Source organism: Vombatus ursinus, unplaced genomic scaffold (genome assembly GCF_900497805.2).
Source record: "Vombatus ursinus unplaced genomic scaffold, bare-nosed wombat genome assembly UNPS02001287.1, whole genome shotgun sequence".
Taxonomy (NCBI): Eukaryota; Metazoa; Chordata; class Mammalia; order Diprotodontia; family Vombatidae; genus Vombatus; species Vombatus ursinus.
Window position 1 is genome coordinate 4,452,497 of NW_020941065.1, and position 21,302 is coordinate 4,473,798.

At 44.8% G+C, this 21,302-nt stretch overlaps 1 protein-coding gene across 4 annotated transcripts in view; it reads right to left on the reverse strand.

Moving 5' to 3' along the window:
• MED13L (mediator complex subunit 13 like) overlaps positions 1 to 21,302 on the reverse strand; it is a 392,641-nt gene that overhangs the window by 29,080 nt on the left and 342,259 nt on the right. For 3 of the 4 annotated variants that reach the window (XM_027862683.1, XM_027862677.1, XM_027862695.1), the window contains 5 exons: positions 12,514 to 12,734; positions 11,954 to 12,159; positions 7,890 to 8,812; positions 2,765 to 2,944; positions 1,789 to 2,012 (listed from right to left, as the gene is read on the reverse strand). In XM_027862683.1, coding sequence (XP_027718484.1) covers positions 1,789 to 2,012; positions 2,765 to 2,944; positions 7,890 to 8,812; positions 11,954 to 12,159; positions 12,514 to 12,734 — 1,754 coding nt within the window. The remainder of the gene's footprint in view (positions 1 to 1,788; positions 2,013 to 2,764; positions 2,945 to 7,889; positions 8,813 to 11,953; positions 12,160 to 12,513; positions 12,735 to 21,302) is intronic. The other variant, XM_027862690.1, reaches the window with a different exon arrangement.

The window sequence follows — 21,302 nt, forward strand, 5'->3', positions numbered from 1 at the left end:
GTGGCAATTGTTTCATTCACCATGCTTGGCACAGAGGAGGCATTTAATAAAAGCTTAGTGATTAACAGATTGATCCATTTTGGTTATATCTCTTTTTAAGAACAGAACATTTAGAGGTGCCAGTTACAGATTCACCATCAAGGACCAGAGGTCCTCAGCTGAAGGCCTGCACACTCCTGTCCCGATGGGCTTTCGGGTCTGCCATTCCCAGATGTGACCATCCCTGCACCAATGCAGATTACAACTCTCCCACAGGAACTCTCAGAAACCAGCCACCCAGTGGCCAGAAGAGAGAGACCTACAGGCCTCAACTTAAAAGTCTTTCCAGCCTGGTAATAATAATAGCTAACATTTATGCAGCACCTACTATGTGCCAGGCACTGTGCTAAGTGCTTTACAAATATCTCATTTCATCCTCACAACAATTCTGAGAGGTGGGTGCTATTATCATCCTTGTTTTACATCTGAGGAAACTGAGGCAGATGGTGGGTAACTGACTTGCTCAAAGTCACAGAGCTAGTAAGCATCTGAGACTAGATTTGAACTCAGGTCTTCCTGATTCCCGGTCCAGTGCTCTGTGTATACATAATACCCTCTGTCACCCAATACAATATGTAGGATCTATTTTGCTGACGTGGCCTTTGAGAACCAGGGTTATGGCTCTACCCTGGAAGGGGGCAGCCAAGGAGCATGTGAGTGAAGGGGTTCCATCATTACTGAAGAGGAAATGAGAAGCAATTATCAGCCCTAAAGAACAGACATACACATATTTTGGAAAGTGATTGGTTTTGGGTTTTTTTTGGCTAGGCAATGGGGGTTAAGTGACTTGCCCAGGGTCACACAGCTAGTAAGTATTATGTGTCAGAGGCCGGATTTGAACTCAGGTACTCCTGACTCCAGGACCCGTGCTCTATCCACTGCGCCACCTAACTGCCCCAAAAGTGATTGTTTTAAAATTCAATTTCTTTTCTTTTTTTTTTTTTTTGGGTAAGGCAGTTGGGGTTAAGTGGCTTGCCCAAGATCACACAGCTAGTACGTGTCAAGTGTTTGGTCTGAGGCCAGATTTGAACTCAGGTCCTCTTGACTTCAGGGCCGGTGCTCTTAAATTCATTTTCATTTCTAAAAAGCTACTACCTGCATCAAGATAAGTACAGAATCAAAATGAAAACACAAGAAGATGATTTTTTGGTCATTCAACATTTTTTCAGATTGGGAACATTTCCAGGCCAACGTCTCCCTTTGTTTTGACTCTGCTATTGACCTGCTGCTTTTCTTGAGGTTTAACTACTGCTATGAGACGCCTTTAGGAGGGTGGGGGCTGGGGGATTAAAAAATTCAACATTTTTTTCTTTTGAGATACTTGCTTTCCAAAATGTCAGTCACTTGTCCTGTCTTCCCCACAGTGAGTAAGAATTTAAGCTCAAGGAATAGAAAGAATGGACATTTCATTTCTTTTATTACTATCAAGGGAGGTGAGTGGGTTAAAAAAAAAAGCTTTGGGCTGGTAAATTAAAGAAAATTATTGGCAAGGTTGGATTAGAGAGGTCTTTCTTGAGCTAATGAAGTACTAAAGTCAAGACATTCATTCGCAGATGAGCAAGCAAAGGTCTGCACCTAAATGGTCCATTTTGGCCTCTCCCCTAAACCATCCACATTTCCAGAATTTTACTGTAGCTTCCTTTCATGAAAACAAATCAACTCCTATTTAGCAGCTACTAGAAACAGAATTAGAGAATACAAAGAGGAATTTCTGATGCAAAACCAATTCTCAAAATATCTTTTTCTTACCTCATACACAGCGCTCAAGTCCCTGAAGAAAGTTTTGGCTCCTTCGAGCAAGGCATCATTTTCTGGACACACCACAATGTAAGCAACATCCCGCTGGCCCCCATAGGGGTCTAACAATAGCCTCTCCCAGAACGGCAAGGAGAAGGGTGAAATGGTGAGGAATTCCTTGTCGTAGCCCACCAGCAGCGTGGGGATGGGCAAGGGCTCCGGGGACTCTTCTGAACCTGAGGAGAAAGAGCAGCAGGTCATCGTGTCCTGGTACACCTATGGGCCACCTTGGCCGGCTCAGAATAATGCTATTATGCACCATAGCTACCTCCCATTTTAGATCTTTTCAAATGATTTAATTAAGCATCTCCTCCTGGGAGGTAGTTTGGAAGGAAGGTAGAAAGGAAACAAGCATTTATTAAGCACCTACTATGTGCCAGGCACTGTGCTAAGCACATTATAAATCACAATACCCCTGGGAGAGAGGGGTTATTATTATTATCTCTGTTTTTCAGCTGAAAAAAAAGCTGAAGCTAACAGAGATCAAGTAACTTGCCTAGGGTCACACAGCTAGAAAGGGACTGAAGTTAGATTAGAAACACTCCATCCACAACATCACTTAGCTGCCTAAGTTTGGTAGAGCGGACAGAAGGCTGATTTTGGAATCTAGAGTTCTGGGTTCAAATTGTAGCTCTGCTACATAGACCGTGTGACTTTGGGCAGGCTACAGACTTTCTGGGCCTCAGTTTCCTTCCCGGTAAATTAAAAGCTGGACAGATAGGTGGTCTGGACCAGTGCTGACGGAAAAAGCTTTGAAATCAGAGTCTCACATTTGGGCTTAGGTTTTTCCCTCAAAGGAAACTATAGGTAATTATCAACCTATTTAGAACACGTGAAGACGCTCCCCCGGTCCAAGAAGGGAGGACACACAACAGCAGCAGCTGAAAGGGCAGAAAGGCGCTCCCAGCGGGGAAGCGGCGTGGCATACCATAGGTGCCACGTCCGGCCATCTTGTGGAACTGCTGCCAGGTCAGGGGCCCCTGCACGTGCTGAATGTTCTCCCAGGTCCTGCCCGTCCGCTTCTTCTGGATGGCGTCCTGGAGGAAGGGCTGCAGGGAGAGCAGCATGCGCACCACGTCCTGGGAGGAGAGCATGCTGATGTCCAGCACTGGGGGGCGAAACGGAGGAAACGTCAGTGAGAGGCATGAGGGACGGACGCCTGCTACCTGCCTTTCCTCTGGGTATACAGCCAGGGACCAAACATTTCCTGCTTAGAACAGCTGCGGGGGGAGCCAAGTTCATCTTCCTAAGACCTTCCTTTCTGAGGTACATTTAGCACGTTTGGAGGCCATTTAAGATCCACTGAGCACTCAGCCATCCATGTGGAAAGGCCTGGGTGCGGGACAGCTGGTACATGGGAAGATGGGCAGCGTGGGTCCTTGAGGTCCTGGGCAGGCCCATTATTTTCAGTGCCTGTTGCTTCTGGCTGCTACTACCACTTTTAAATGAGGACACAGTATGTTAAAAACACTGTTACCATGCATTCGCCGTCCAGGAAATACTGGTCAGTTCCCTGACTGACCAGAAAACTGGGGATTCCTATTCCCACCCCACTTATTGAAAAAGCATGGTTTTGGGTCACAGAGGAAATATTTCAGAAGCCACTATCAGCAGAAATCCAAGTTTAGCACACATTTTAGAACTTGCCATTTTAACATTCTTCTGCAAATAATCAGACTTTATCACTTCTGCAGGTTCTTTTGGTTTAAACACTTTCCAATTTTCACATCATAGAGCTACAGACTGGGTACCCAGGATGTGCAATCTCTGGAAGGTGAGCAAAGATGATATTTTTCTAGGACTTTTTTTGCTGTTGAAAATATAAGGCAGATGGCCTTAGGAGTAATGAAGGAATGTTGTAAGCCACAGTCAGCAACTTGAAAGAGATCTACTTTTTTTCCATTATACCAAGCAACTAGCTTCCATTCTCCGTAAAAGTAGTTTGTGTAAAATCTGATTACATATTCACAGTGTAGTGTACTTTGGTACCCTGGATGAAAGGTGTGGGATGGAGGGCACCATCTTGTTCCAGAAAATCACAATTAACTGTTTTTTTCAAGCTTTCTCCCACCTCATATGAAAAGCGGGCCTGCCAAATTCCGAAATAACCAATTACCTCAAAAATATAAATAATCTGATGGTTAAACATAGAAAGCAACTTTTAGTTTGGAGGAGAAATATATTTCTGCCCTGTAGAAAGGTACCTAACAGACCCTTATGGCCCTTAGGAATCTCTGAAGGATTGTCCATACTTATCCTTCCTTACACTAGTGGTCAGAGCTGATGAGGGAGGGAGAGAAGGAGAAAAAACAGAGGTATGCTTATAGCATCAACTTGCATTACATTAATTTAAACTTGATAGCCATGAAAGGTCTTCAGTAGTAATGCCTTGAATACACAAAGGAATTTAATGTTGTTGGTTTTTTTCCTCCTCTAGTAAAAAAAAAAGATTGAAGAAGAGTTATGACCACTGTAACTGGCAAATGGAGGGAGAATGGCTGCTTGGACGATAGGTCAAAGCTATATGCTTTTTGGTTTCTGCTTTTTACCCTAAGGAGAAGAATCTTTCCCCTCAAAAAGGTAGAACAGAACTGGCTAACAGAGTAAAAACTCAAGATAAATAGGACAGCAGTCTGTTTACCTGTCTACCTGTCCTGGATGAGTTCAAGTCACTAGGTCCACACGGGCATTAAAGAAACTGATGTGTCTGACTGACAGCTGGGCCACCGCCAATGACTGCTGACAGATCAGGGAGAAGGGCACAAGAGCCCTTGGGCCAGAAAAAGAGAAGCAAGCGCCCAATTGGGAAGGGTAGATTTTTAAGAAATATAGATCAGTCTGCCTGATTTTGAGTCCTGGCAAAACCTTATAATGTATTATTAAAGGGTTGACAAGTGAACACCAAGAAAAGGAAGCTCTGACCATGAAACGCCAGCCTGGCTTCATCAAGAACGGGTCACGTCGTGCTACCTATGCATCCTTTTGTGACAAAGCAATTAAAGTGGCAGATGCCATGTGGAGAAAGGGCCAGTGCTGACATCACAAAGACCTGGCTCAAGCCCTGCAGGTTACAAATAATCTGGGTGACTATGGGCAAAACAGCCAACCTCTTGGGACCCAGGCAACTCTCCAAGACTTTAAGTGGCAGATGAGCTCACTATCTGTACCAGTGGAGGGAGTACTTACACCAGAAGTTCCCTACTCCAACAAAATCATAGGCCTGGAACAACCTCCTCCCTTGACACCCCCCCACAGCAGCAGACTACCAGAAGACGTAGAGTGAGTTAAGCAGAAGTGACTGATGAATTGACATCTCTAGCACAGGGAGTGCCCCAAGGAGCTGCTGGGCCCTGTACTATTTAACATTGAAATAAAAAGTTTGAATAAAGGCATATTTGGTGAGCTCACCAAATTCTAAGATGACACAAAGCTAGGAGGAATAATGACTTAATACATTAATTAAGTACCTACTGCATGCCAGGCACCTGGAAGGCACTGAGATACAGATAGGGGAGTGAGACAGTTCTTGCTTTCAAGGAGCTTACGTTGGCTTGGGAGTATGTGGCGCGTTCACAGAGAGATACAGGACAGGTGTAAAACAAACATGAGATGATCTGAAGGGAAGGCTAGCGACTGGCAGAAATCAATAAAGGTTGTTTGATGGAGATGACAGTTGAGCCGCTCCCAGCACAGGAAGCAACCTGCACCAAGGCAGAGGGGAAGCAGCCAGAGGTGGTGCCCGGGTAATGCAAGAAGGCCCCCTCAGCTGAGTGGGAAGCATGGGTACTCACCCAGAAAGGCTGGCTAGAGCCAGACTATAAAGGGTGTTACGTGTCAAACATAAAGAGTTTGAATATTGTTCTAGAGACAAGTGGGATTCACTCTTTGGGCAAAGAAGTGATGGCATCAGGCCTGTGCCTCAGGCAGATCATTTTGTCTGCCACGCAGAAGAGCAAGGAAGGAGGATGGAGCGGGGGGACACCCTGTTCCTGATGCCGGTTGGGATTTTAAAGACCTCAAAAAGCAAGACTGTTGGATCAAATAGGAGATCAATGTAAAGCCTTCTAAGTACAAGAGTTGGGGCTGCAAGGCAGTTTCTCTGAAAACAGCTGGGTAGCTGGCTGCATAGCTCAGGTGTGAGAAATCAGCCAGAGGCCAGTGGACTGGAGGTGCCTCCAGGTGCTGGCTGGTGGCGAGGGAGGGAGCAGATGATGATAGCCCTAAACAAGTATCACACAAGAGACAGTCAATTTATTCCAGTTTGTCCCTGAGGACAAATAGATGGGAGCTACACAGAGGCAGATTCTGGCTTGATGTGAGGAAGAACTTACTTACAATTATGGCTACCAAAAAGGTGGAATAGGCTGCCCCAGAAGGTAGCAAGTTCCCTAACCCTAAAAGTCTTCAAGAAAAGGCCAGACGACTCCTCCGAGGAATGATGGAGAGCAGACTCCAGGTGGACGAGGACCGCAGAATCAGATACATACAGCTGGAAGGGGACTCAGAGGACATCAAGTCCAACCTCCTCATTAAACAAAAGAGGAAACTGAGGCAAACAAGGTTAAGTGACTTTCCCTAGATCTCACAGCAGGACTGGAACTTAGGTCTTCCTGGCTCCAAGATGAGCCTTCTATTTTCAAATTCAAATTCTGGGCTGCTTGGCATTTCTTACTGATCTGCGCATGATAATGGCGAGAGCTTGTGCTAACCCATTCTCAGGCACTCATTTGGTCTTTGCACATATTTGCCAGTAAAACTTGGTGTGAAGGCTGTGTGCTCCGAGAAGGCCTAACCTCACAATCTTGGCCTCTTCAGCACTAAGAATGAGCCAAGAGAACGCATTATTGCAAGCTCTAAGAGGGCAGATAATCTACCTACCATCCCTCTATATTATCTCCACATTTCTCTGCAATTACAGGTGTTCAATAAATACTGATTATGTAAGAGGCGAAAAGTGCAATTTTAATAAACAAGAAAATTAATATATAAAGAGATTATAATAAGGAAATTTTCCCATTCAACAACACCAAATTTAACAATATTTTTCAATCATTAACTCTGTGTAAGTAACTGGGAATCTACAGATGAAAATGACACACCCTCTAAGAACAACTTAAGGAGCATATAGATTTCTGGGTGAGGGTGGGGCGTATACAAGTATAAGATCAAATAAAGCAGGGTGGGGTAGAAGGAGAGATCCACATAAAGGGCTCCGATGAAATCTGAAGGCCAGAACACCATGCAGTGGAGAGAGATGAGTAAATGACCCTCAAATCAGTAGGCACCTGAACTGAGCCCCAAAGGAATTCATAGGCAGCAAGGAGGAGAGAGTGCACTCAAAGAGAAGGGAATATACATGGGAGATAGCGTATGTACATGTGTACGCGCGTGCATGTGTGTGAGAGAGAGAGAAATAGTGTGAATGAGTACGGAAATGTAGATGGGAGTCAGGCTGCAGGCACCTTGAGGAGTCTGTACTATATAATCTAGGCCATAGGGAGGCAGTAAAGTTTTTTGAGTAGAGGAATAAATAGGCCAGTCTGTATATTAAGATTATTCCAAGCTGCTATATGATGGATCCAAAGAGGCAACATGGCCTAGTTGGCACAGAGTTAGCTTTGGAGCCAGGAAAACCTGGGTTCAAATCCCAGCTATGACACCCACATCCTACTGTATGACCCAACTAGCGTCTCATGCTCTGGGCAGTGAAGATCTGCCTTGGCTGAGGGAGCTTCGTCACCTAGGAATCGTCTCCATCAATGAAATCCCAGGCCCACCCTCTATTCCTTATTCAATAAAAATGGTGGATTAAAGAGGAGGCAAGAGACAAGGAGGGGGAATCTCAAACATGGGATGATTCAATTTGCACCTATTTAGACTCTATTTCCTCATCTTTTAAAAAGGGTCCAGACTGAATTTTGGTTTCTGTAGCTTTTTTGGCCCCAGTGACAAGGAAAATCAACACCAGGTACCAAACAAGAAGTCACTGAAAGTCGCCTTCACCTAACACAGTGTTAGGTAGAACTGTCAGGACTTTCAACCCTGAAACCTACCATTGCTGTGCGGCCAAGAGTGGACAGTGGCACTTCGAACGAGGGCTTCATCCACTCTCCCACCAGTAGGGTTGTCGACATACTGCCGTCCCTGTTCCAGCGCATTGACACACTCTGTCCAAGAGTCATTGTGATCTGCTTGGACCCTGTCGTAACTCCAGTGTGTCCCGGGGAGGGGGTGGCGGTGACTGGGGGAGACACAGCCCAGGCAGCTCAGGGCTGCAAACGGCTGCGTGTGTTGGTTCTGAAGGAGGAGGAGGAGGCTGACAGGGGGCTCCTGGGCCTTCCGGGACCCCTCCATCGGAGGGAGGAAGGCAGTCTGACACATCATTAACCGCCGCTCAGCCGCCTGGCCAAGGTCTGAGTTCTTCCCAAAAATATCCACTTCGTCCTCAATAAAAAGCCCAGAATTATAGCCCAGCTTGCGGTTCATGATGGCGCTGAAGCCGCAGGTGCAGCGGTACTGGTCCTCATTGGAAGAGTCAGGGATGTAGAGCCCGACATCTGCCCCTTTAATATTCATGTTGCAGGCACATACACAGCAGCTGTCAAAGTTCCTGTCTTTGAAGACGTTCAGCACTGAGTCGGAGAGAATCAAGGTGACGTACAAACTGTGGGCCTCGGGCACAGGCTGGGCGGTGGCAGGCTCCACGGAGCTGAGCGGCCTCGTGGTGGATGGCGTGGAAGCTGGCGACCCCTGCTCGGTGCCGTCATACTTAACAGACCCCTGGCCGCTGGCCGTGCCGCCACCTCTGGGGGTCCGCGGGGTCCGCGGTGTCCGCGGTGTCGGCACAGAGAAGCGAGGAGTCGCCGGGGAGGGCAGCACTCCCGCCCCACTGTTGCTGGCTGGTGCCGCGCTGTTGAGTGTCACGGGTGTGTTCAGGTAATCCTGGTCTGCGAGGCTGCCAACACTAGGCACGTTGCTGTCGCAGAAAGAACACGGGTACATTAGAAGCTCATTCTGGAAAAGGCTGTCTCCACCAGCCACCCCCCACCTTCGTTTCCTTTATCACCTCTCATTAAGGTCCAATACTGGCTCACTGTTTCTATTTGTAAAAATAGGGCTGGGGGTGGGGTTGACTTAACTACTAGCAGACTTATTTAGGATTCTATTTCTAATAGTAATCAGAGCTGATACCTACAGATCACATTAGATTGATTTTGGTTGAAAATGTTTCTAATACTACCCTTTAAATAATACAGGCCAAAGAGCTAGATAAGTGATTGACAGTATCACATGTGCTACATAAGTGTGAGCTATGCTCAGATGCAAACAGATTTAGCTCAGGAGGCAGCCAGGTGGGTGTGGTGAGTAAGGCTGCTGGACTTAAGAGTCAGAAAGGACCAAGTTCCAATCCAGCCTCAGACACTAGCTGTCTGGCCCTGGGCAAGTCACTTAATCTCAGTTACCTCACTTAAAAAAAAACAAAAAAACAAAACAAACCAAAAAAACCAAAACAAAAAAATGAGGATAATAATACCTCCCAGGGTTGTTGTGAGGATTAAATGAGATAATATTGCAAATTTTGAAGTGCGATGTAAATGCTAATTATCACCATTGTCATTACTGCTATTACTATCCTAGCCACTCATTTCTAACTAGGGAGACTAAGTTTTCTCTGAATTCTCTGCATGACACAATGGAAAAAGTCCTGGGTGTGGAGCCAAAAGACCTGGATTTGAGTCCTGGTCAATGCCACTTATAATTTCTGTGACCGTGGATGAGTCCCTTCATTTTTTTCATCTGTAAAACCATGTGATTGGGTTAGCAGTCCTTTCTGGTCCTAGACCCAGGATCAGACGATCCCCATCTTCTAACCCCCCTGGGCCTCCGTTTCTTCATCTGTAAAATGAGGGCATTGGCCGTGACACTGACAAGCTAGAGATCTCCCTTCTACCAACACTTCTTCATAGGGTCATTGCAAGGAAAAGCCTTAGACATTGCAGAGCACGAAGGAGTTAAGTTGTCATCTAGTCCGCTTCCATCATTTTACAGATGAGGAAAACTGATGCCCTGATAGGGTTAAGTGGCTGACCTAAAGGCCACTCAGGCAACAGGCAGAGAAGGCAGGATTTGAACCAGTCCTCCAATTCTAAACCCAATACTTTTTCCCATAGGACATTATATTGTCCACTTTAAACATAACACGGGGGCGCACGCGCACACACACACACACACACACACACACACACACACACACACACACAAATATAGATGAGTTACATACATTTTCCTGCATAAACAGCTCTTTTTAATACGAGTCAATTATGGGAAAACAAAGCCTAACATCAAAACGTCAGTATAGGAGGGAGAGCCCCTGGAAAGTTCTCTTGGCAAATTTTATTGCAATAGCCTGTCTCTGAGAACAGACAGCTCATTCTTTGCTTCCGAGAAGAAAGTTCTCTGATTCTCTAACCGTCTTTTTGTGGGCTCTAATATTATACTCAAATGAATACCCCTACAGAGAGCTGCCTACTCTTTCAGCCTTCCTCAAGAAGCAGCTCTTCAGAATGCCTTTCTTGTGTTTAGGCTAGCTCTGCCCAAATCCCCAGAATGAGTGATGCAGATGTGGGTGTGGGAAAGCTGAGATACAGTGACCACACCGCAACCATCTCTGACTAGTGAGAAAAGGTGACTTGGAAATCATTATTAGTAATCACTACTTATTTAGGGCCCACAATAATAATCATTACTTTGGTTAGATTAATTTCAAACTTAAAGTTTCTTTTTCAGTGAAAACAGGAAATTAATAAGCAGTTTAGACAAGGAAAAAAAATAAACTATTTCTTCAGTAGTGCTTATGGCTTATCTTCCACCACCCCCATTCTTTGAAGGGGCATGAGGAAATCTTGAAAGCTGTAAACAAAGATGTAAAGATTTGAATGATTTCCCCTATAAAAATTATTCCCAAATAGAAAACAACCAAGTACTGGCTTTAATAGGTTTCTGTATGTGTCAAACAAAGTAAACTTGAGGAGGGGGTTCTGGGAGCTCCCGTATGCACCATCTTCAGGTGGCGTGCAGTCCACACAGAGAGCCTCTCACAAGGAAGGGGCTCTGTCATGAGGGTTATTTCCCCATTAAGCAGGATGCTTTCCTAGCAGCAGAACAAGACGACGGAGGCAGTCACATAAGGCCACCACACGTGGAAACACAGGCTGAAACCACTCCAACTTTGATTAGAATCACGAATGACACGTCTGTGATCTGACTGGAAACACATGTACAAAATCACAGTCTTTTCAGTCATTTCAATGATCACTTTGATAAGCTGATCTGATCATGGGAAAATCATGCTATGATCATAAGGGACGCTTAGACGACAGAGTGATGTTCACAACCCTGTGAGGCGGGCAGTAGAGATATCATTATGGCCATTTTACAGATGAGAAAACTGAGTGTCTGAGAGAAGTAATGTGTCCAAGGACTGAAAGGCAGAATTTTAGCACAAACATTCCTCCTTCCAAGTCTAGCTCTCTATCAAACTACACCATTCATTTATCAAATGTCAATACCATTTTTCTTTGGCTGCATAAACTGCATCCCAAGTGTTCTAAGGACCCAGCCTGCCTCCATGCCACAAACACCCAACCACCTGCATCTTAGTCCCTTAGGGATGATTTGTGACTTGGTGGTACAGAGTGAGAAAACATCAAGATTTCATTGCAAAGTTTCTTCAAGAAAATGTTTTTTTTAATTTAATTCACCTCTGCAAATAAAGTGTTTCATGTAGCATCTCTTTTGTCCACTGTAATCAAGGGCTTTGCTTAGAAGTTGATGCTGTGGGTTTATCAAGTGAGCTCTGACAGACAGTTCTGTGTATAAATGGCCTATGTTTTTCTCCAATGCACACGTGAAACTCAGTTTGAAAAGACATAATAATGTCATTTCTAACAGGTAATGATGCACACAAAAACAAGGTGAGCCACTAGTTATGGGGGTTTCAAAAATGTGGCTGCTATTGCCATGCACAAATATTTTGTTAAGAAAAGCCTAGTGAAGGTGGCAAAGTCAGAGATGAGATCGCCACCCTTCTCTCCACCCGCCTGCCCCAAGCACATACTTGTAGCCGTCCCGGACAAAGGCAGCTGCTGGTGGCAGAGGCAGCTGCTCGATTTTGGGAGGAGCTGCCCAGGAGGGCCTGAAGAGGCAGGCGTCCGGCACCTTCAGAGGCAGCAGGCACTGGCTGGGCAGCATCTTCAGTGGAGCAAACAGGGAGGAACCCATAAAAGACTGCAAGGTGGGAACTTGGTGCACGTATGAAAAGTCCTGTGAAACCAAGGCAGGAAGGTCATGTTGGACTGATTCAAAAAAAACCCCATCATTTTGGGAGGAGCAGAAAAGAGAGAATAACCCGAATTCAACATTTCTTTTAAAATAAATTACCTGAAGTAATTAACTACTAAAAACTACACGCTAAGATTTATATGTATACCAAGTTATTTCAAATAACTCATCAATGTCTAAAACACACCAATTCAAAGAGTTTTTTAGTGAATTCTACACAACAATTTGTTTCACCTATCACAGAAACATCTGCCTAAAAAATAATACATACATTTCCCATTTTTAAAAAGTTCTTACAGAGCCTCCTTGGAACCCGTCCTGCCTCAGCAGCATTACCTTAATCTCCTCAGGTTTAGGACTTCCTAGTCCGTCTTCCACTTCCATTTTGAACTCTGTGATTTGGGTGGAGACCATGCTGACCATAGGGCTCTCCATCATGCCCAACGCCGTCACAGTCTCAGAGCTGATGCCATCTTTATAATTCATCACAGGAGAGAAAGCAGGATGTTGCTCCAAAGATGGAGGAGTAGGAAACATCCTTTGCAGATCTGCCACTGCTAAAGGGAGAGGACAGACAGACATTCAAAAATCACCCTTCCTTTTTAAGAGCATTTTCATCATGGCTAATTACTAATTGCTCTCTTTGGCACAGAACATTACGCTGCTAATTAAATGGTGACATTACATACAACAAATATACACATAACGGATGAGAGTAACAATTCAAGCTATCAGGATGACTATTAGCAAGAATTAATTTTGTTCTGGAACTGTATAGCTCTTTGTACCTTATTATTAGGGCTGACAGTAATTAAGCAATCAAAAAGCTCATTGCCTTCAGATCTTATTCCCCCTCAATCAACAGCAATACCACAAAGTCTAAAGGGAAAAGTTAAAAGCTTGGATAACTACACAGAAACTAGAAGTTATAAGATGGGGATGACTAAATGCATTGCCCCTTTCCTAAAGTACCTATTTTGATTTACAAGGATGCATGAGGCATTTTAACCGAGGTTAGGGAAGAGCTAAGTGACTGATCTTATTGAGCACTCATACTTGGGGGATAAAAATTAAAGAAATCTTGATGCCAACTCTTAACACTTTGCGTGGAACTGTGCTACCAAGCCTAAACGTAAGTCTCAAAACACTGCAAACTGTCATTCAGGACTAACTTCATTTGAGGGTTCTTTTTCAGGTTTGACATTACAGCAAAACAGTACGGTTCAGAGTTGTGATACTTAGAATAATAATGTGGTGTTAATTTATAACAAAGATATCCTTGGTAATGAATAGAAGACTGATATTGTAGGATTCAAGGGGGGAAATGGCACTTACTCAAGTGGACTGAGAGGCAGACAGCGTAGTGATCTAACTGTGGAGTCAAGAAGACCTCAGTCCAATCAGTACCTCTTCTACATCTCTGCTGTGTGACCCTGGCAAGTCACTTAATTTCCCATTGCCCCAGCACCCTTCTAATCCCCTAACTTGCAGAGTAGGGGGCAGTCTACACTGATATTAGTTCTTCAATAACAAAACTCACCTGATCCATTAAAACATTTTAAAAGTGCATTTTTAAAACGTGGTTGTTTCACAGAACAGCTTTACATAAAGTAGCTAAGTTACTGAAATCAGAAAATGCATGCATGTGCACCGGCACATTTAGGAAAAGGAATCTGCCTCTGAAACTGGCTTTATAAAGTATATACACAATGACATTTGGTATTAAAATAGAAAGATTCAGGCCCCATCTAGAGAGTCAGGCTCCCTACAAACCCTGGTCAGGCTTTTCTGGAATCCTCACAAATCGGCCACTTGGTGATTCTACCTTCCAGTCTTTATGAAAATGGGGGTTTGGTTGCTGGAGGACAAAACAAGGACTCGGCATCTACCATCCAGTCCATTAATTAAACCTTTCTCTAACTTCCCATGCTATTAGTTCCCAAGATACTACAATCATAGCTGACTCGGTCCTGGTGTAAAGGATCCCAGGGCACATTAAGCCCCTCTACAAAGTGCAAGTCAAGGCATTGTTTCACTCTATTAGGGATGTCAGTATTCCTTCCAGGGTCATCTAGTGCACACAAAGTGCAGTGACATAATTTGGCCACTAGGTGGTGCTTGTGTAGCAGGCTAATGCACAAGGTCTGAGCACAAGTTTAGGGTCACTGATTTAGGATCAGATAGATGGATTTACCAATTTCCTGCTTCCTTTCCTTTCTCTTTCTGGCCTCACTAGAGGCAGCCTGTTGGTAACCCCACTTGTTCAGACTAATCTGTGACTTTTGCCGTATACGTGAACAACAAAACAAAACAAAACTACACCAAACCCTCTCTCTCTGACTGTCTCTGTCTCTGTCTCAGAGTGGTCCAGCCTGAGGCTCCTTGGGCGGGGGGCAAGGAGGCTCACCCTGGCCAGCACCCAACTGCTCTGGGCCTGTGTCCTCATCGCTGAGAGGAAAAGAACGGGTCGGGTCTGATTCGGCGGTCCAAATACAGGACACACGTACAGCTGCAGCACGTGCAGAACTGCCCAAGCAGCCCTGAGGAGCCGGAGCCCGGGGGAAAGGACACAGACTACACCCCTCAATTTCCTCCCTCTTCAATAAAACCTTGTGCTTGTTAGGGCTGGCATGCAGATGCTGCTTTGTAAACTTTCAAGCTCAATAGAAGAGTATTAATTATCACCCAATCCTATCCCCACTCCAGGTAATTTGTCACCTGCCCTGTCACTGCCTCCCGTTTCTGCACCCAGATCAAAATCCTCTGGACCAGACCTCGAGAGACCATCCCCCTCCTCAGCTTGGGATGAGTGAAGTCGAAGGGTTTCCTAACTAACTCTGATCTAAGCAGCCCTAGACGGTTCACATCCCATCCAGCTACCCACCTTGGTACTCTCCCCACCTAGAACAACAGCCTTCACACCAGATCTCCAGAAACCATCTCCTTCCTACCCCCTCAAACTGCCATCCTAGAGAGTTCACAGGATAATGGATCGAGAGCTGGGAGGGATCTCACGGTGGACCTGGTCCAATTTTCTCCAATCACAGATGAAGAAACTGAGGCCCAGGGAGATCAAATGACTCCCTTGAAGTCACAAAATGTACAAGTAGAAGAGCCAGAATCTGAACTGAACTCCTCTGACTCCAAAGCCAGGTGCTCCTTCAACTTAGGCTGAACGGTGCTGATTGTTAAGTGAGTACAGACTCACCCATTACATACCATCTAACTGGCCCAGGCCATTTGGTCATGCCCCCTGGCACCTTGCCATGTGACCTATTCTGCAGTCAACCACCTTTTCTGCCCCACCATCCCCATCTCTTGTTCTGGAAACAGTCATCAAATCAATACCACCGATACTTCTAGGAAGAGTGTGACAATCAATTGCCCTATGCTTTCCTCACTATCCTGTGACTCTAGGCCAAACTTCCTTCTCCGGCCACCATTCACATGGATAGATGAATAATACATATGGACAGAGACAGATAGATGAGAGAGTGATAGACAGATACAGAAAAATGGTAGATAAGAACAAAAAGACAGATGATGGCTATGGGTATAGATCGATGTGAATATAGATAGATGACAGATAGTTGATATGGATATAGATAGATGAGACAGAAGGGGGGAAGGGATAGAGTCTCTGAGGAAAGCAGAATGCCCCACACTTGTATCATCAGGGCACAGGCACTTAACTACTTTTTCATTCATTCCTAATTAATCATTCATATTGCTTTGTGTTAACAATGATCTTAATTCCCACTTTTAGCATATTCTATAGTTTTCAAAATGCCTTCCTCATAACAACCCTGTGAGGCCTGGGGTAGAATAAGTATAATCCTTTGCTTGAACTCACAACTAGTTAGATCTAGAGACCTGAATTCAGATCTTCTCATTAAGTCCAGGGCCTGTGTTGCGCTCACTAAGACACTTAGGCAGAACTATCTGGGGTTCTCTGGAGAAAACATATCAAAATCAAGCAGTTTAACAACAGGAGGTGATTTCCTCTAACTATGTGTGTAGCTGTGTATGTATGTCCATACACTTGACAACTCTGAGTGCTAGCATTAACTCTGCCACCCATTTTACAGGAGAATAAACAGAGGCCGAGAAAGGCTGAGTGACTTGCCCAATCACCGGATAGCCAGTGAAGATTTGGGCCAGGGTCTGCACTCAAGTCTTCCTGAATCCCACTTCAGCATTCTACCTATGCCATACAGGCTCCAAAAGCTGAGGATGTTTCAGACTGAATTCTGTGACATACAGGACTGAAATTCCGAAGAGGAAAAAAATCCAGTTTGTTTTAAATTTTAAAAACTTGCTTTTCTCATGTGAGTTCTTAGACTTTTTCTTCTGTATTATGAATAGAACAGAACAGAATGGTTTGATAAGATTCAAGGTCACAGTTCAATTTTCTGTAGTAGCTAAAACTAACTGAAAAAAAGGGGGGATATATATTTGAAGAATGTATTAAACGTTAATTTTCATAAAAGGGAAAGCCAATGCCATTGTGAATCAAATAACAAAAAATGTGAATCCTTTTCATCTGAGATGCTTAATTATCCCTGTTGGTGATTACAGAATATTTACACATACACCCCCCCCTCCCAACGAGGGGTCAGCCAGTCTCGGACCTAAGCAATCCCCTTTGGCAGCCCACTCCTCCTTGTGACAGCTCTCATGTAGAGAGATCACTCCCCTCCCATCCCCCCTAATCCAGTCTCCTGCACTTCCACCCAGGAGAATGAAACCAAACCCTCCTTCACGTGAAACCCTTTAAGAACCTGATGATTCTCATCATCAAGGCCTCTCATCTCCAGGCTAAAAACCTCTAGTGGACCTTGAAGCCCGTCCTCTCTAGAACTAAGACAATGTTTCAGGTGGGCTCACAAGTCAGCAGATGTGGGGTGAAATCCAGCAGCACAGATCTTCATCTGGACAATGAAGCGTTTGAATCCCACAGCCTCTGAGGTGCCCTCCAGCTCCGCATCAAAGATCCTACGAGCCTTAAATGCAGCCAAAGACTGGCTTAGATTTTTCTTGACTGCCATATTACATTGCTGATTTCATAATGAGTTTGCAGTCAATGAAACCCCTCACATTTTGTTCAGATGGCTGCTGGCTAGCTGTATCTTTTCCATTTTATAAATTTATAGTGCAGATTTTTTGAACCCCCAGTGTAAGACTTTGCATTTATCTGTACTAAATTCAATCTTATTTGAGTCATACAATGTGTCAGAGAATCATAGAACTATAGGTTTAAAACTGAAAGTGCCCTTGAAGGTCATTTTACAGACGAAGAAACTGAGACTCAAAGAGGCTGATAAACTTGCTCCAAGCACACGGGGAGTGTGAGAATTCAGACTGAGAGTTGGGTTTTCTGTCCCAGTTCTAGCAATCTTGCCACCATGCCATACCATCTGCCCAATCCTCCCAACTCTGTGCTTTCTGCCAGTTTGATAAGCATGCCACCAATGGCTTCATCCAAGGCAAAGAGAAAAACTGAAGCAGCTCACAACCCCTCTGACACTTCCTTCCAAGCTGACACTAAGCCATTAATGACTGCTCTGGACTACTCTGGGGTCTGGCTTGTCAAGCCATTCCACATTCACCTACCCATCATCCATCTAGCCCACATAACTCCATCCAGTCCATAAGAATCTCATGACAGCAATGAGGCAGCATGCGCGCTTATATATGCTGCTAAGTATTTCCATATATACTGAAATGTTATTCCAACTCTCCCCACCCCATGAACTATCCTGCTCCTCTTAAAGAGGTATTCCTTGTTAAGAGTACATTCCAGATATGGTTCCCATACATGATACGTATGATGGTGAGTTTGGCTTTAATTCACCCTGCTGACTATCAACATTTTCACTTCAGTTCAGACTTTCTGGGTGTCAGTTTTCCTCATTTGTATACCAAATCCATTTATTAAGTATCTACTATGTGTCAGACCTGTGCTGAGCCCTGGGGATACACACAAAAAATACAAAAAAAGGCACTTTAAAAATTGTACTTGACCACAAAAAATTTGCGTGCTTCTGGAGGGAAATAACATATACAAAGATAAACACATGCAAAATACGTTTTTTTAAAAAGTCAGTACAAAGTAAATTATGAGTGGTGCAGGGCACAGTTCAGAACACTAACAAGCATAAGGATCTGAAATGAGCTAGTTGGAGAGCTGGCATTGAAAGTGAGCCTTGAAGAGAGGAGGGCGAGCGTCGGTCGTATGCATGAGGGGTGTTATGCAAAGGTGGGGGAGGGGGAGGGGACTAGCCAGCTGGCCCATGGAGCTCAACTCCAGTGGGCACCAAGGGGAGGCACATCTCTGCACATCACATGGTCTGTTCTCTCATTCCAGCCCTTCTTGGGTCGTTGTCTCTTACTAATTTCTGGGCATGTGGTTTTTCTTCATACTTTGTAGCTACTCTATAATATCTGGCTGAATACTCATACAACACACACACACACACACACAACACAGAGTTTTTTCCTTCTCCTTCCTTTTTAGGATAAAGCCCTTTTGATGATAATTGTAAGATGCCAGGCAGTTCTGACCAGCCTGTGATAGGTGAGAGACAGTGGTGTCCTTTCAGTGAGGAAGGTCACAATCCTGACACACATCACTGAGCTTCCAAGAGCCTTGGGTTCTTGCTTTACAAAACAAAGATGTTGTGAAGCTCCAGGCAGGTAATGGATAGAAAGCATTTAGCCAATATTCAAGTGCTATGTAAATCTACATAATCAATACAGCTATTATTAGGTTTTCTCTATCCCTGGTCAGGAGTCTGCCAAACCTATATTTAATCATGTCCCCCCAAGTAGGAAATAGACCATCTTGCTGTACACTAGTTTATCTGAAAAAGAACTGGGGGCTTGAGAGAACAACAAGGCCGGTCACTACAACCATGTCACATAGCTGAGAAAGCTGCTATGACCTCAGAAGCCTCGAGGGAGGAATCAGTAATATGGCCACTCTCTGTCCTGGTCCTATCATCCTCCAAGTGCTACACTATGAGAAGGCCAGTGGGGAATAATTGCAGAACGTGCAGAGGTGGGTCCAGCCTTAGAAGAATCTGTGAATGGTGAGCTTGGAGAAGACCCTGGGGAGACAGGAGAGTCAGTCACCTGTATTTTAAGGGCTCTCACACGGCAGGAATCAGACCTGTTTCCTCGTCTCCAAAGGGCAGAGCCTGGAACGTGGCAGGTAGGGGAATCAGGCTTGATTTTAGGAAAAGCTTCCTCCTCATTCTAGGTATCCACAAGGGCATTAGTGGGGTCCCTTTCATTGTATCCTTTTAAGCGCAGGCTGGATAGTCACTTGCAGAGGATGTTGGAAAATGGACTCTTGATTGGCAATAAGCTGGCCTCTGATATCCTTGGCCATAACGTTAGCCTGTCCTTAAGGGGCTACACCTGAGTTGTGGCCTCTATCTTATTCAAACATTTGCTAGGCATTTGTAAAGCCACGCCCAGAGGAAGGTTCAGCTCAGAGATGATGGCTTTCGGGGAGCTCACACAAATACAAAGTAACACATATGCAAATAATGGACCCCAGAATATACAGGTAGATGTCTGTGGGATTAGCCATCATCCTGGAGGGTGAGGGTATGGGCATTCCAAGCCTAAAGAATAGAGTGGACAAAGACACGGAGGCAGGAAAGCAAGGCTGAGCAGACATGCACATGGGAACAGACATGCAGGGTTGGAAAGGTGGGCACAATGCCCATGTGTGATGCCTTCAGTGCCAGAATGACAAGCCTGACATTTGGCAGGAAATGAGGAGCCACACTTGTACACTAGGAAGAAGAAAGGATGGATGGATGGATGGATGGATGGATGGATGGAGGGGAGCCTGGAAGCAGGGAAAGTGATTAAAGGCAATTGCAATAGTGCAGGCAGGTGGCAAAAAGCCTGTGCATGATGGCAGTGGGCGGAGAGCCACTGTGCAGGAAGAGCGGGAAGGTTTGGCTCCTGTTTGTGCAGGGGAGGGGATGGCGAGGCAAGCACCCAAGAGAACATAGGCGGGGTTCAAATATGGGAGAAAGGTGAAGGATAGGGACACAAACAGAAATAGGGAGGTCAGAAGTAGGAGGGAAGGTACATAGGTCCTTCCAGACAGACTGAGTTTAAGGGGTTAACAAGAAATACAGGGACGTCCGTTAATACAACCCACAGGTCAAGGTAGATAATGGGTGCTTACTAAGTACTGAGACTGATTCTACTGTTCTAGCCATGCCGATCGCCGGACCCTGGCACCCAACAGGCAATGTACTTTCATTTGCCTTTTGGTCCCGGTGATGGATTTGATATGATCCATGCACACGATCTCATCTGGTTCCCCTTGAGAGTAATAACACTTACATTCAGGTCAAGTAGCTAAAGGTACAGATGGCGTAGAGCTTTGAAAATCCACTCAAAAGTAACAATAACTGGCCTGGGAAAGGCGTGACTGGTAAATACACTAAAGACCTGGTCACTTCTCATACAGATGTGGACATTGTCCTCCTCATTCACTGGCCTTTGGCTCCCAAAGATTCCAGATCCCCATCTAGTTCAGGGTTGGGATTCCACATCCATGAATAAGGCGAGCGGAAACAAGGCAAACCTCACAGACAGGGGCTTCCTGAAGCACACACCATGCTGGCAGGTGAGGGTGTGCTCAGCCTTATCATAAGCCTAAGACACGAAGATAAAGGACAGGTTTCCTGAGGACACTTACAACATAATTCTGTTGCACCTAACTTTTAAGGAGCGCAGGTTTTAAATAAAACAGGGTAAGCCTGTCACTTTGAAGGACTAACATGAACTACAGCTGACAAAAATGGGCACCTGTGGGTCATCCTTGAGGCAAATGTGGTCTACTTCAAACTCAGAGGTACCATTTCAGAGGGCAGTTCAGGGCTAAACTTCAGGTGCCATCAATGTTGGAAAAATCACACAGAATGAGAATAAGAACTAAACCTATGACGACATCACTCAGACTAAAGATTTTTGTGGTTTGTATAACATAAAAAACCTGCCATGTTAAGCCCAAAGGGCACAAAATATAGTTGAAAATTGCCCCCTAAATGCCTTATTTTTTTCTCCCCTAAAAACAAATTTCTTGACATTTAAAA